General features: G+C 39.7%; 1 protein-coding gene across 2 annotated transcripts; it reads right to left on the minus strand.

Annotated features, from left to right (window-relative positions):
• Positions 1-1,785: 1,785 nt before the first annotated feature.
• pln (phospholamban) lies at positions 1,786-9,864 on the minus strand. 2 transcript variants are annotated; one of them, XM_044109259.1, is made up of 3 exons: positions 9,623-9,864; positions 8,560-8,638; positions 1,786-4,188 (listed from the first exon to the last, which is right to left on the minus strand). In XM_044109259.1, exons 1-3 carry the CDS (start codon positions 9,822-9,824, stop codon positions 4,104-4,106), a joined length of 366 nt encoding a protein of 121 aa, XP_043965194.1. In that variant the 5' UTR covers positions 9,825-9,864; the 3' UTR covers positions 1,786-4,103. The 2 variants fall into 2 exon arrangements, with proteins under 2 accessions (XP_043965194.1, XP_043965195.1); XM_044109260.1 differs by lacking the exon at positions 9,623-9,864 and having other exon boundaries at positions 8,560-8,810.
• Positions 9,865-12,765: the final 2,901 nt, after the last annotated feature.

Here is a 12,765-nt window from a genome sequence, read left to right on the forward strand (position 1 = left end):
AGAGCAAGTAGACGCCGCAGGAAGTGTTTGAAGTAATGCCAACTAAATCAGAAAATCTGCTAATTTAAACGTTGCCTGAATAGACTCTTAATTTGATGTTTCATTAAATGATTTAGCACCCTCCATGTCTTTTGGCGCTCCTATTCTTAATAATTACAACCATCTGAAAGTAGCATAGCACTCGGGCTGAAAAACCAAACCATGACTTAGTTTGTTAGCGTTAAATAGATTTTCAATTTAAACAGTCTCGAATTTCCCCCACTCAATAGGTGCAGCTCATGGTTTTTCTACGTTTTTGAAGTCTTAAAGTGTTTACACGTCTTTACTAGAGGTGCCAATATGAAAAACAGAGGGTGCTGTCGAAATTTTCCCGAGCCTATTTCAACACTTCCTGAAAGACTTTAAACATCCCAGAGGACCCAGAAATCTGTCCTGTATGTCATGAATGAAGCATCCAGTCTCTGAAGTTGTGCTGAATGTGCTAACTTGGTTAAATTGTAAATACTTCTATGTAAAAACGAAGGAATAAAGGAGAGTTCAGAGGATCTTAATGGGATTGAGGTCCAGATATACTGAACCACAGCTGGTTCATTGCTCCATGCACACTGTGAACTTTAGATTAATTTAATGACTATATAAAATATGGGCATTTTATCTTGGATATCGGCACTGTAATGTGCACAAGTCCTTAATTTTTTAGCTTAATATATTATCTCACAATAGTTTTTGCTTTTAATTTTCCTCCTGAAGCTCTTCTTATGAATGGTTAAAGGACCATTGCGATGTTTGTAACGCGTTTTCAAACCGTTATATTTAATGTTTTAAGATGTTGTTAATTTTATTGTATTTTTTTACTCTGTTATTTATTTATTGTTTCAAAAGTTTACAGAACTGAAATTAATACGATTGTTTAACTGAACTGAAAGTGATCTGAAGTTAACATGAAGCTCATAATTGCATATCTGTCGTGCCCTTTTTGAAGTAAACACATTGCGGTTATAACAATATTTATATTTATATCACTTCTGTTGTATGTTATGGAACAATAAAACACTGATTGTGAGAAATTAACTAGTTTGGGCTGTCATTTTCAGCTATAACTCCTTCCTGCAGAAATTATAACTAAACACTTTTTATTCACAGAAATGTTACAACTCTGGAGAAAAAGATTCTTGACACTACAAACAACGACTACGGTTTATTTTCAAGGTAAAGACTTTAATTTTCTTACAACTCAGTAGTTTTTTTTAAGGACATCCTCCACCATAGCTGTAACATAATGAAGAAATTAGGTATATTTTTATAATTTTGTCACATTTAAAGTTTAGACTGAGCAGTAGATGATTTATGACATTTCAAAACGAAAACTGCAACATCCTCCAATTTAATCTTTTGCCACTAGATGGCGCCTATGTGCTTACGTTTTTCCCTGTGGCATAGTTTTGTCCTTAGTGTTGTTGCATTTCAGGGCAGAAGACCCTGAATCCGTATTTAAAATGTGTTTGCATTTTATTCCCTGAGCCTTTTGAGACAGAAATCAACCCACAGCATCACAGGTCTAATACCATGGCTAGCAACAAGCATGAGCTGCTCTGTGTAGGAAGTTTCAGGTGGGAGTTCCTTTCATTTTCCCGTTCTTATGCATAATCAGGTTAATGCAGCTTTTCCCCAGTACGTCGTGCTGTCAACCAATCACACGCCAGAACGCGTCAGTAAAGTCGAAACCCACCAATCAGCTCCGAGCTTCCAGCTGAAGATTGAATTGAAAACTAAACACAATTCGGAGATTTTTGCAAATATGTAATTTTTATGTTTATTCTGTGCTTGACACATCTTTCTTACAGAAATTATGGAAAACGGAAACATTCTTAGTCTTAAATGTTTGTGTTATAAGCTGACAAGCAAATAATTTAAATCCTCTTAGCTAATGTGATGCTATTTTTTCTCTCTTGAGGACTAAAACTTCAGTTTACGTCACATCTTGTTTTTTCATTGTGTTGCTGGATGGTGCCTCAGCGAATCTCACACAGATTTCAAATATTTTGGTTTTTCAAGCAATTTCTCACAACAGTTTGAAATTTGACTGCAGTCTTGTGTGTTACGTGCATAATGTGATGTTAGTGCATTTATAGCACATTTTAAACCTGCTTTATTGAAGATGGATTTGTCGATTTAGCGAATGAATAAGAAGCCATTTATGGCATAAACAAAAAGGACTCCGTTGAAATCTTTTATGAATTTTTTGTGCAAGACGTCAGAAACAAAACAAGGACATTTTTTTCTGCTTCTGCTTAAAAAGACGCGTTTTTCAGGAATAACGTTTTAAATTTGAAATTTACAACCAGCTGTTCACTGCTGCGCCTCCACTTTTAGGTATTTGCCATTGGGTGGCGCCAAAGTCAACTTTTTTTTCCTGCAGTAGTTCATTATTTTTATTCTCCCATCGATGTTTTATCCTGGCAGCAAGCGCTTGTAAATGTTAACATTTTTATTTTCAAGTCAGCCTCTGCAACAGATCTTGTCAAACAGCGACATTAATGACTGTTGGGATGAAACTGATAGTTTATAGCATATTTCTCATCATTTCTCAGGTCGTTATTAAATTAGCAAATGTTTGGTAAATCTTTTCTTGTTATCCACATGACTGTTTATTTTATGTGACAAGAACTGAGATTTTTTTAGTTTCCATCAGACATGGAAAAAATTATCTTCAGCTGCTCTGCTCTTCTTTTTCTATTTTGAGAATCCTCAACCTTTCATTGCTTCAGCCTCTTTGGACCTTCTTCATTTTATATGTAGCTTGTGTACATTTTATCGCCACCATTTGGACGCAGCTGTATTAGCATTTTTTTAATTAAAATCCCAGAGAGTGTGGATGAAGATTTCCTCAAGAGGTCCTGTCAGTTTTTTTGATTAGTAGTAGTAGTATTAGCTTTAGCAGCCAGAATGAACGTGTAGCTCAAATTTTCCAGATATTTATTTTTCAAAAAATGTATTAACATCCCAGTTCCTTAAATGAATTAGTCATTAGTTTCTGAGGCCAAACAATAAAAATGAGACTTTAGCTCTTAGCTGAACAGTGCAGTTCTTTATGTTCAGTTTTAATTGTCACTGTCAGCTATTAACTGAGATTTTTGTTTGTCCACTAGGTGGTGCTGCTTTTCATACTTTTAAAGCCTGTAGCAAAATTCATCACGTTTTTACTGTTTTCTGCAGAGGTAGGTTGGCATGGAAAATGAGTGTGGGTCACTGCTGATGTTGCATAGATGTGTATTGCTGTTTTTTTTAACATAAGAAGGTTTAATATATTTGTAATGTTGGTTATTTTCAAGAAGACCCTACAGGAAACACATCAAAGCCAATGACTGACCGTCATCAGAACTCATCGAAATGTGTTTCATAGAAGGTCTGTCAGTATTTATTTATTCTATTCCAATGAAAATGTGGAGTTAAGTAAACAAAATTATATTTTGGGGTTCAAACCCCAAAAATATCTTTAATATTTGAACCTAGTTTTTAGGTGTGTGGGGAGGGGGGGGGGGGGGAATCAATTCATAATCCTTTTACGATAGCTTTTAGTAAATGCAGTAGACGACATCTTGAGGGTTGAAAATCTGTGCAGACTGTCTCTCAGTCAGAGCAGACAGAGAGAAAAATGTTCATGCAACAGGAAGCCAACCTCAGAGATGCATGAATGGTTTCCACTTCATGTGCATCGTGTTTAATGTTGCTCATACACAGTGGTCAGAAAACGTGGTGCATACACACAAACAGGATCAAAGATGATAAAACGGAATAAGAGAAGCAGAGATATAATGACTAACTTTTTTAAAATCTGATATTTCTCCGAACCCCTCCCCCCTTTTTTCAGCGGTTGAGCTCTGCCAGGCTCAGCATGTGTCCCTTTCTGCTCTCAGCTGCTCAGCAGGACGATGATGTAGATGAGCAGCAGGCAGATGAGGATGAGGGTGAAGTTGACAAAGAGCTCCTGCAGGTTCCTCTTGGCCTGGGGGTTCACCTCGATCTGAGATGCTCGACGGATGGCCGACTTGGTCATGTGCTGGACGCGCTCCATGAGGGCGGCGGACCTGCGGGTCAGTGGGTCAGTCGGGGTCGGGGTGCTGGGGCGGTTCAGTCCGGCTGTTAAAGCTGGAAGCGGTAAACTCTCTTGTCCACTCTTTGCGTCGTCTATTTCAAAAGAGAGAGAGAGAGCGAGAATTTTAGTCTCTAGTTCAACTTTTAGCTGGGGAGGCGTATTAAAATTGGTTTCTTTCCCAAAACTGCAGTGGAAACCCTTTTTTAACACAACAGAAATCACATGATCAACAACCGGATGTTACCACTGGCGTAAACCACAAAGAAGAAAACAGGAAGCAGTTGGAAGATGAACGTTTTGCATGTTTTCTCATGACTTTTTGTGAGTACAAACCTACATGTAATTCTAATTACGTTACTTACTTAATAGAAAAATTGCTTCTCTTTTTTTCTTTTTTGACATTAGCGAGGATACCGACTAAGTTTTCCACCCATTTTGTAACGTAAACACAGCTGTGCTCACTTTGCTTCCTTTTCATTGCAGCATCTCCAGGTTGAGATACGTGACCCCCGTGTCCTTCGGCGCAGGGTGTGACGATAACAGCTGAGGCCTGATGAAGTGCTAATCTCTGCTCTGTCTGGAGAAATGTCAAGACCACAGAGCGCTGGAGCCATTGTTGCAAGCAGGCATGTAAAAGGGACAAAGTGCCTGCTGATAGAGCTGTGCTTTACTGCGATTCTATCGGGGCTTTCCTTGGATCAGCGCTGTGAGGTCACTTTGGTTCCAGTGGTTCCTGCTAACCACTTGTAGGGTAGCATTGAGAAATTTCTATTTATAACTAGAAAAATAGTTGTAAAATGGTGGATTTAATTTGCACTACACCCCCTGAGGAACTAAACGCTTGTCTGTAGGGGTTTAAAGATTTGCATCTGACTGGATTTTTGCCGCAACTATAGCTAAGTGGTGATAAGTACTGACTTTTCAGTTCCCCTCCACAAGATTTCAGCACATCCTTCTCATGTTTTCACTTTTCTTTCTTCCTTCCTCGCCTAATCTGCCTTTAAGTCACTTGTTAACACTTAAGACCTTCATCCGCATCATCACCTCATGAAATGAGGCGAAGTTCAAGAGAAGTCGGTCTTCCGTAGGAAGACAGTCAGAGGGTTTTTACTCTTAAGCTCTGATAACTGACAAGAAACACTTGTTCTGTAAGCTGGAATATGATTACGGCAGAAACAGGCCGTCGCTTTAGGTCAACGCGTTTTGTTTTCTGTGAGATTCTCTTAGAGATTACCACAGTCCTGCAGGAGGGATTTATTTCAGTCTGCCCAGCCTTAATGCTGCCATTTATGGGATTTTCATGCTGTCCTGGAGGAAAACCTGGATATTTCATCTTCACAAAGCTCTCCCATCTCTTTGGAGATTTTTTATGCTGTTTTTTTTGGGGGGATGTAAAATGTGTTGAGGGTCGCTATACTCAGGAAGAACACATACTGAGAAGATTTTGAGCCTTTCATCTCAAAGCTGAAGGGGAAATTTCGTATCCTTTTTTTGTTTTGCAATCCTGCAGGATAAGTAGCTGTAACAACTCATAAGGACTGTGGTTTGTATTTGGGTATTTTACATCTACTGGTGTCAAAAATATCCCCACTCCTTGACTGAAATCAATACAGGGTAGTGCATAAATGTGAAAGGAAGGATATGGATACTTTTTTTTAAAGAAAAAATAATCTGAAATTGCGGCATGCATTTATATTCTGCTTCACCTGAGTGCAGTACGGCAGAATTGTTCCCATTTTTTTTCCAGTTATTTGGAAAACAGCTTAAGCTCAGCCTGTGAACACAGATTTTCAAGTCTTGCCATTGTTTTAGGTCTGAACTTTGACTAGGCCATAGTGACACCATAGATTTAATCTACGCCAAATCTGCCTGAACGTTTGGAAGGTGAGCCTCAAATCCCAGTCTTCCTTCCAGTAGTTTGTGTTTGTATTGTTTCACGATCGGTTTCTAAGGTTACATTATAAACTGATGGGTTGATACTGAGCACTTTATGTATTTATTTATGTTTTTGTTTTTTTTTTTGTTTTTTTGCTCTACCCTAAACCGTTTCCTTGTCATCACTCGGCCCTCTGCTCTTTTGTTTGCACATCTCGTGTTTCAGAGGATCAAACGGGCACAGCTGCTCTGTCTGCAGGGATCGGATCGTCCGTTAATAACCGGCGGTGAAAACGAAGCGCAGGTGGACAAATCGCAGCAACTGCAGCAGTCAGGCGGATCGCAGAGGATGGGCCGCCCTTGACTTCGACGTTAAGTGAGTTAACGCTGCACTCCGTTCGTCCTGAGGCTCTGAGAATTCCTCGGCTAGGAAAACGGAGGCTTGCTGTCTGAGAACAGACGGGTCGGCGCTGACCCCGACATTTTTCTTTGACCTGAACTTTCTAACTTTAACTGATTCCAGCCACAAGTTCAGAGCTGAACAGGAAGGACATCAGAGATAATGTAAATAAGTGTGTGAATGATAAACTCAAACTCAAATAATTGGAGTTTATTTCTATTTCCAGACTGTCTAAATGTTACATCCTTCCACCTTACTTCTTAAATTGATTCCTTTGTTTCTTCCTTGTCAACTTATTTCCCTCCTTGTATCTTTCCTTCCTTCCTTCTGTTATTTTTTTTGTTTTTAATCTCCTTTCTTTCTGTCCTCTTTTTATTTTCTTGCCTATTTTCTCTTCTCTTCTTCCTTTCACATTTCCTTCATTCCTTCCTACAAAATCATTTGTAGATAAACACTCGTATGACACCTAATCGTGTCAGATTTTCTGTTAGTTTATCTTTAAAAAAAAAAAATCCCTGAAAAGATCCACTTTTGTCTCATCAGTTCACAGAACATTTTTTTCAAAAGTTTGAATATTTTTAGTGAATGCCTTGAAACTCTCCCATGGGCGCCATTTTTGCTCAGTCTCTTTTCTTTTAATTTTTAAGTGTTGAATCGGGACCTTTGACCTTAAGCTTAGGAATGCCTTTGTAACTCCTTCCAGACTGTTGAACATAACATTTTCTCACTTTTTCTGAAATGTTCTGAAACCTTTTACCCTATTTTAAGAAATTTCTTGATTCCATTGACCTGGATGTGGCCAAAATGTTTATTTGTTCGGTTATTTCAAGGATTAACAAAATGGCGGTCACTGCAACGTCTCAGGCCAACATTTGAATTTGACAAAAGGCAAAAACATGTATTTGATCCCTTTAAAGTATCATATTTGCACTTTAAAGAGCTTTTTTTTTTGTTATTTTAGATAAATGTTATGGTGAAAGCACGCCTCTGCTGAAACATTTTCATGCTACTCTGATCTGGAGCACCCTGAAGTCTCCTAGATGCCAGTCATTCCTCCGGTGTGACTTTTATCTGCGTGTTTGTCAGCACATGCAGCTGTTGTGTTGAGCTTCACACACACACACACACACACACAGGTACTACGCTGAATCTATAACACATTTAGTGTGTTTGGTTTGATGCGTTTGTTGGCAGGAACTTTTACGATCGACACGTCGGGGGTATTTAGGTTAGACAGATGCTCATACTTTCTGATGCCGACCTAATATTCGAACTGGGGCAGCAGCAGGTTTGAAACCAGCTGTCAGGATGTCATCCTGCACACCCGAAAAAGGTTTTCTGAAGTCATGAAAAGAACATCATGAAGACCCCCAGTTGCAGTTTCATTAGAAAACCCTGAAGCAGAATGTCTGACCATCAGCTTGTGTGTGGAGTTACGCAGAAGGACGATGTGTCAAAGCAAACCAGCGAGTTCCACTTTGAATGGCACAGATAGAGAGTTTTCGGTGACCTAGTCAAAGTCCAGACTTTAATTTGATGGAGCGTGGAACAGGTTTTGCGACTGTAGAGTGAGCCAAAGCACCATGTTTCATTTCTGTTAGCAGTTAAACGTTTAGGAAGGTGAACACTTTCACACATCTGCGTAATAATCGCCTTCACTTATTTTTCTCTGTTTAGCTGTGAAAACATCTAATCTTGAAATCAAAATCAAAAGTTGGTCATTGTTGTGGAGGAGACAAGCTTCCCACTGGACTCTAAAAATCAAAACCAAGTGCTCGTTCTTCAGCTTCTAACAGAACGATGCAGCAAAATCTAATATGATTTCCTTTCCTCATGATTGTAGAGATTAGATTCAGCTGATTTGGCTCCTCGTCGCTCCGAAATAAGATCATGTGCTCATTCTGTGTTTATCCCTCTGGGAGGTTCAGTCCAGTTTCCATCCCCCTGCTGCTCCTCTTCTGTTTACTCTACGTGAATACTGACACTTTTACAATTCATCTCGGCATCGCAACGTTAAACATCGCCTCCTTTTTATTTATTTTTTACCCGCCAGATCAAATCTTAACTTCGGCGACCCGTCGTGCTGTTCCTAGTTTTTCTGCTCGTCCCCCCGGTTAAATCCGAGGACGTCTCCTAACTTCCCGAAATCGAAGGGAGGCAAAAGTTGGTAGAGGATGCTCAGTCTTACCTTGCAGAGATGAGAGCGGAGCCGGTTGGAGCTGGAGACAGTAATGTCAGATATGCGGCGCTCCGCAAGGCTGGAAACACTGAGGAGGAGGCAGGAGGGGCAGAGAGAGAGAGAAAAAGAAAGAGGGAGGGACAGATAAAGGGAGGGAGGACATCCCGGAGAGGATTTTAAGAGAGCCAGGATACCAAATTTGTATTTGTGTTTGCTGAACTCAACATGCTGGACTGAGGCGCCACTGCTCAGTTTAGCTGAATTGGAACAGAGAGGAAGCTGGAATCAAACCCACTTCTTTACCCACTGTCACCCCTAATTTTTTTTTTCTTTTTTTTTTGTGAAAACTTTTTGGCAATTGTTATTAAACCAGGAATAATCATTCTTTCCTTTCGTGTTTTCCACCCATAACGAGAACCACTAAAGAAAGAAAGACCACTATTTCTGTTTTAGCGACATTTGCAGTCATTCTGCACTTTAATTTATGATCTACTCCACTACAAAAAACAGAAACAAAACTTTACACACATGTTTATGAAAGGTGGGATCACTTTTAGGAGTATCTTTTACTACAGTTTGCATTTTATTTTTACTCTGGTAATTCATTTTTATGAAGTGTATCACTACTTTAGAGTCAAATCTTCACTCTACCCAGTGAAGTGAGTAACTTCACTGTGTGAAGAATAGACTTGTTAAAATTAAACTTCACCAGAAACACACACCTGCAGGTGTTAGATAAATAATCTGATTTAAAACAATCTTTATTTTTGCCTGATTTCCTTTTGTATTTATTTGTATGAATGACTCTCATTTTTATATTTAAAATATCAAAATGTCCACATAACTTTATACTTTCGGTCCACCTGGAGTAATTGTTAAATATATGATTATTTTGATCAGTTACTCAGAACTTGAGCAGTCGTTCAAACTACTGTTGTTTCTTGAAAGTCTTTTTTTAAAAGGAAAACGTCGTTTTTCTGTCTCATCTGTTAATCTGATTTGCGCTTCAGAGCCCTCAAAGCTAAAAGTTGGATTTAAAAAAAACAACAAACAACAATATTCTCATCTTGACCCGAGTTTCCTCCTCTTGTCCGCCCGGTAACAAATGGGTCACTGTGTTTGGACCGCTCCTTTTGTTTAAAGCGTCCGCTCCATGTGAGCCGGGCAGCGGCGCTGACGCATCGCAGAGATCCCTGACAATCTGGCGCGCGGTCAGAGATCGCAGCTGGACCCTCTCTATTGTCTTCATCCTCCTGGCATCCCCCCGCAGACATGCACGGTACCTCAACAGCTGATGACACGTCTAAATATACAACTTGACGATGACCGCACCGATAAACAGCCCGGGTTTTTTGGTGGTCCTCTGGGACAGCGGCATTGTTGAAGCCAGCGAGGCCAGAATCCCGTCGCTTTAAGATTCACTCTCTCGTTTAGATCCAAACGCACATGTGCTGCGCGTGCGTCGGCGCGCGTGGAGTCCTGGACATCGTCGCTTGGGGGGGAGGAAAACTAGAGAGAGAGTTGAAATAGTCCGGAAAAAGTAAAAATAACCCGGACGACTCGTCCCAGGAAAAATCCCAGCTGCCTCTTACTGAGGATCCGCGTGTAAATAGACCGTCAGTCACGTAAAGCGCAGTTGGATTATTGCCAATAATCGCTCACTTCTAGATTTCTCGTGGCATTTTCACTTTAAGTCTAGTTGTACTCGCAGTTACCCGAGTAAATACTAAATGCAGTTTTGAGAAGATCAATTTTAAAAAGCAACAAACACAAACAAACACCTACCTAGTTTGAGATCAAAAGCAAAACCCCAAAATATTGTGGTGGCAGTGTCATGATGTGGGACTGCTTCCATGCTCTGGGATGTTGACAACTTTCCATATTTGCTGCAACGATTTCTGGGGAGTTGGGATAGTGTGTATGCTCTCTCCCTACTATCTAATTGAAAAAAAAAACTTGAATTTATAATTTTCAATTTAGAGATTATAATTGACAGAGAAGATTAGAAAGTTTTTTCATATATATATTTTATTGTGTTACCAGATGAGTAAAGAGGTAAACCTTTAGCTTTTCTTGGTTGAAGTGACAGGACAGTGGTTAGTGATGGACCCAAGGTGAAGATATTTTAGAGGAACTTCCTCCAATCTGGGAGCAGAGGAGGTGTGAACGGTCCAGTTTTAAAACAAACAGCAGTAAAAGATTCAAACAAAAAATAATTACACCTCCATTTCCCCCTGACGCTGTGTCAGGTTCCTTTTAGGTTATAATAAACACAAACCAAAAGTCTAGAAGTATCTCTGGGTTTCCTTTTTAAATCATCATGCTCTTCCTGTTCCCTGAGACCTTGCGAAGACATTTATTTTTATAGCAGAAAAGTAATTACACAAAGTCTTACCAGGAGGAAAATAGTTTTCCCTTCACTGTTTTTTTCTTTCTTTCCTTCTCTTTTCTCTTCTTTTCTTTTCTCTTCTTCTCTTTTTTCAGTCAGAGGAGCGGCTCCGCTCTGCAGCCTTACATGGTGAAATACCACACAGCTCAGAGCGGGGCTGAAAACAGAGAAGAAAAAGGCAGAAAACCACAGTCAGCTCAAGAAAACAGACAGCGCCGATAAGGGCCTAGTCAAAGGCTGGCACGTTTAATCACCACTGATCAAAGTGCAGCTTACATAATGAAAACTAGAGAAGTTCTAACTCAGATTTTTTAAATTTTTTTCTAAATCAGGAAAGTTGTGCTGGATGTTTGCAGAACTCACGGGAATGTTCTGCCTGTTTTCTCTTATGTTTAGTTTGGATGTTCATGCGATTTGGACATTCCCGAAAAATTTCTGCTTCTTCTCCTGAAGCCAGCTTCGTGGTGTTTCTGACTTGTGCTGGGCTTCTAATAACATGCCAACAATTTAATCAGACTCAGCCGACTCTTGAATGCAATTTCACAAAGATTGAGTCATGGGAAAACTGAATTTCAAAAGTTGAGAAAAAGAAGTTTTACTAAACACAGTTGAGTCTAAACAGCTTCTATGGATTTCAAAGGTTTTAGAAGGCAGTTTCAAAAAAAATCACATCCTAATATTTACAATGTCATCAGCATACACATAAATACCCTGCATCTATTGTTGCAGAACTGCAGCTGTGCTTCAGAGCTCATAGACGGAGAGGTAATGTCAGCAAGGGGCTCATCGAGATTAAGGATGCCAGATCTAAGAGATGAACTGTTGCGTCAGAGCACAAGTCTTTTGCTGGAATTTGAGTGTATTTAGTTATTTCTATGTGATACTCTTGTTTCCCATGGAACCAATTTTTAGGGGTTTTATGAGTTCTTGAAATATGTCACTTTGTGTGCAATTAATCTTTATTATGTGAATATCATTTTTCAGTGACAACCTGATTTAGGAGCAACAGCTTTCTGAAAACAGTGAAGTACACGTGCATTTTACAGTTTGTAATTTAATGCTCTCCTGTCTGTCGAAACATATCCTGAATCAATGTTTGGCAACAATTTGACCACATATGTTCAACCCGAGACGCACAAACCAAACTAGCCACCGTTTGTTTCTTACGGTGAAATGTGACTAAAGTAAAACATCACTACGACTGCAGTAGTTGTGTCACAGTGACAAAGGAATTGACTTTAAATAGTTTTACCGATGCACAATAAAAGCTAAAATTAACCAGTGCATTCTGTGTTCGCAGCACCATCCCAGCACACTCCCACCTATGTTGTTTGCACCGTGCAACAACACTGCAAAAAGCCACTGCTGCTCAAGGTCCAAAATAAAAGCCCCGGCACCTGATCTGTGTGGTCCCGTCGCTAAAATACTCACCCAAATCCAGGGCCTCCAAAGGACGGCATTCCCCAGTGGTGCTTGCCTACAATCAGTCAAATTCACAATGCCCCCGGACCTGGGGGTTCTTAAAAATAATAACGCTAAGCCGGTTCTTAGACACACACTGTGTTCCTCCAAAAATGGAAATCCAGACTCACTGAAGGTATTCAAACTGACCTAAGATAATTTGACAGTACTCCTCATTGTTCCTGTGCGAGAAACAGGACTTGAAGGGGGTTACCTCAGGTTTGATGTGCAAAGATTATGTAAAAACACAAAGGAACATTGTATGGTTATTTAAACTGAACCTAAAAATGTGAATAGTCACACTTAAGGCATGTTTTGGTAAGGAACAACTAAACAGGGTGAGATTAACTTAGAAATGGCATTTT

This window comes from Gambusia affinis, linkage group LG24 (assembly GCF_019740435.1).
Source record: "Gambusia affinis linkage group LG24, SWU_Gaff_1.0, whole genome shotgun sequence".
Lineage (NCBI taxonomy): Eukaryota > Metazoa > Chordata > Actinopteri > Cyprinodontiformes > Poeciliidae > Gambusia > Gambusia affinis.

Excerpts from the sequence above, each read along its gene's own strand:
- pln (XM_044109259.1), bottom strand. The coding sequence starts at position 9,824 with ATGTCTGCGGGGGGATGCCAGGAGGATGAAGACAATAGAGAGGGTCCA. Across the intron at positions 8,639-9,622 it reads GACAAGAGGAGGAAACTCGG|TGTTTCCAGCCTTGCGGAGC; the intron begins GTCAAGATGAGA and ends CCTCCTCCTCAG. Across the intron at positions 4,189-8,559 it reads TCCGCTCTCATCTCTGCAAG|ACGACGCAAAGAGTGGACAA; the intron begins GTAAGACTGAGC and ends CTTTTGAAATAG.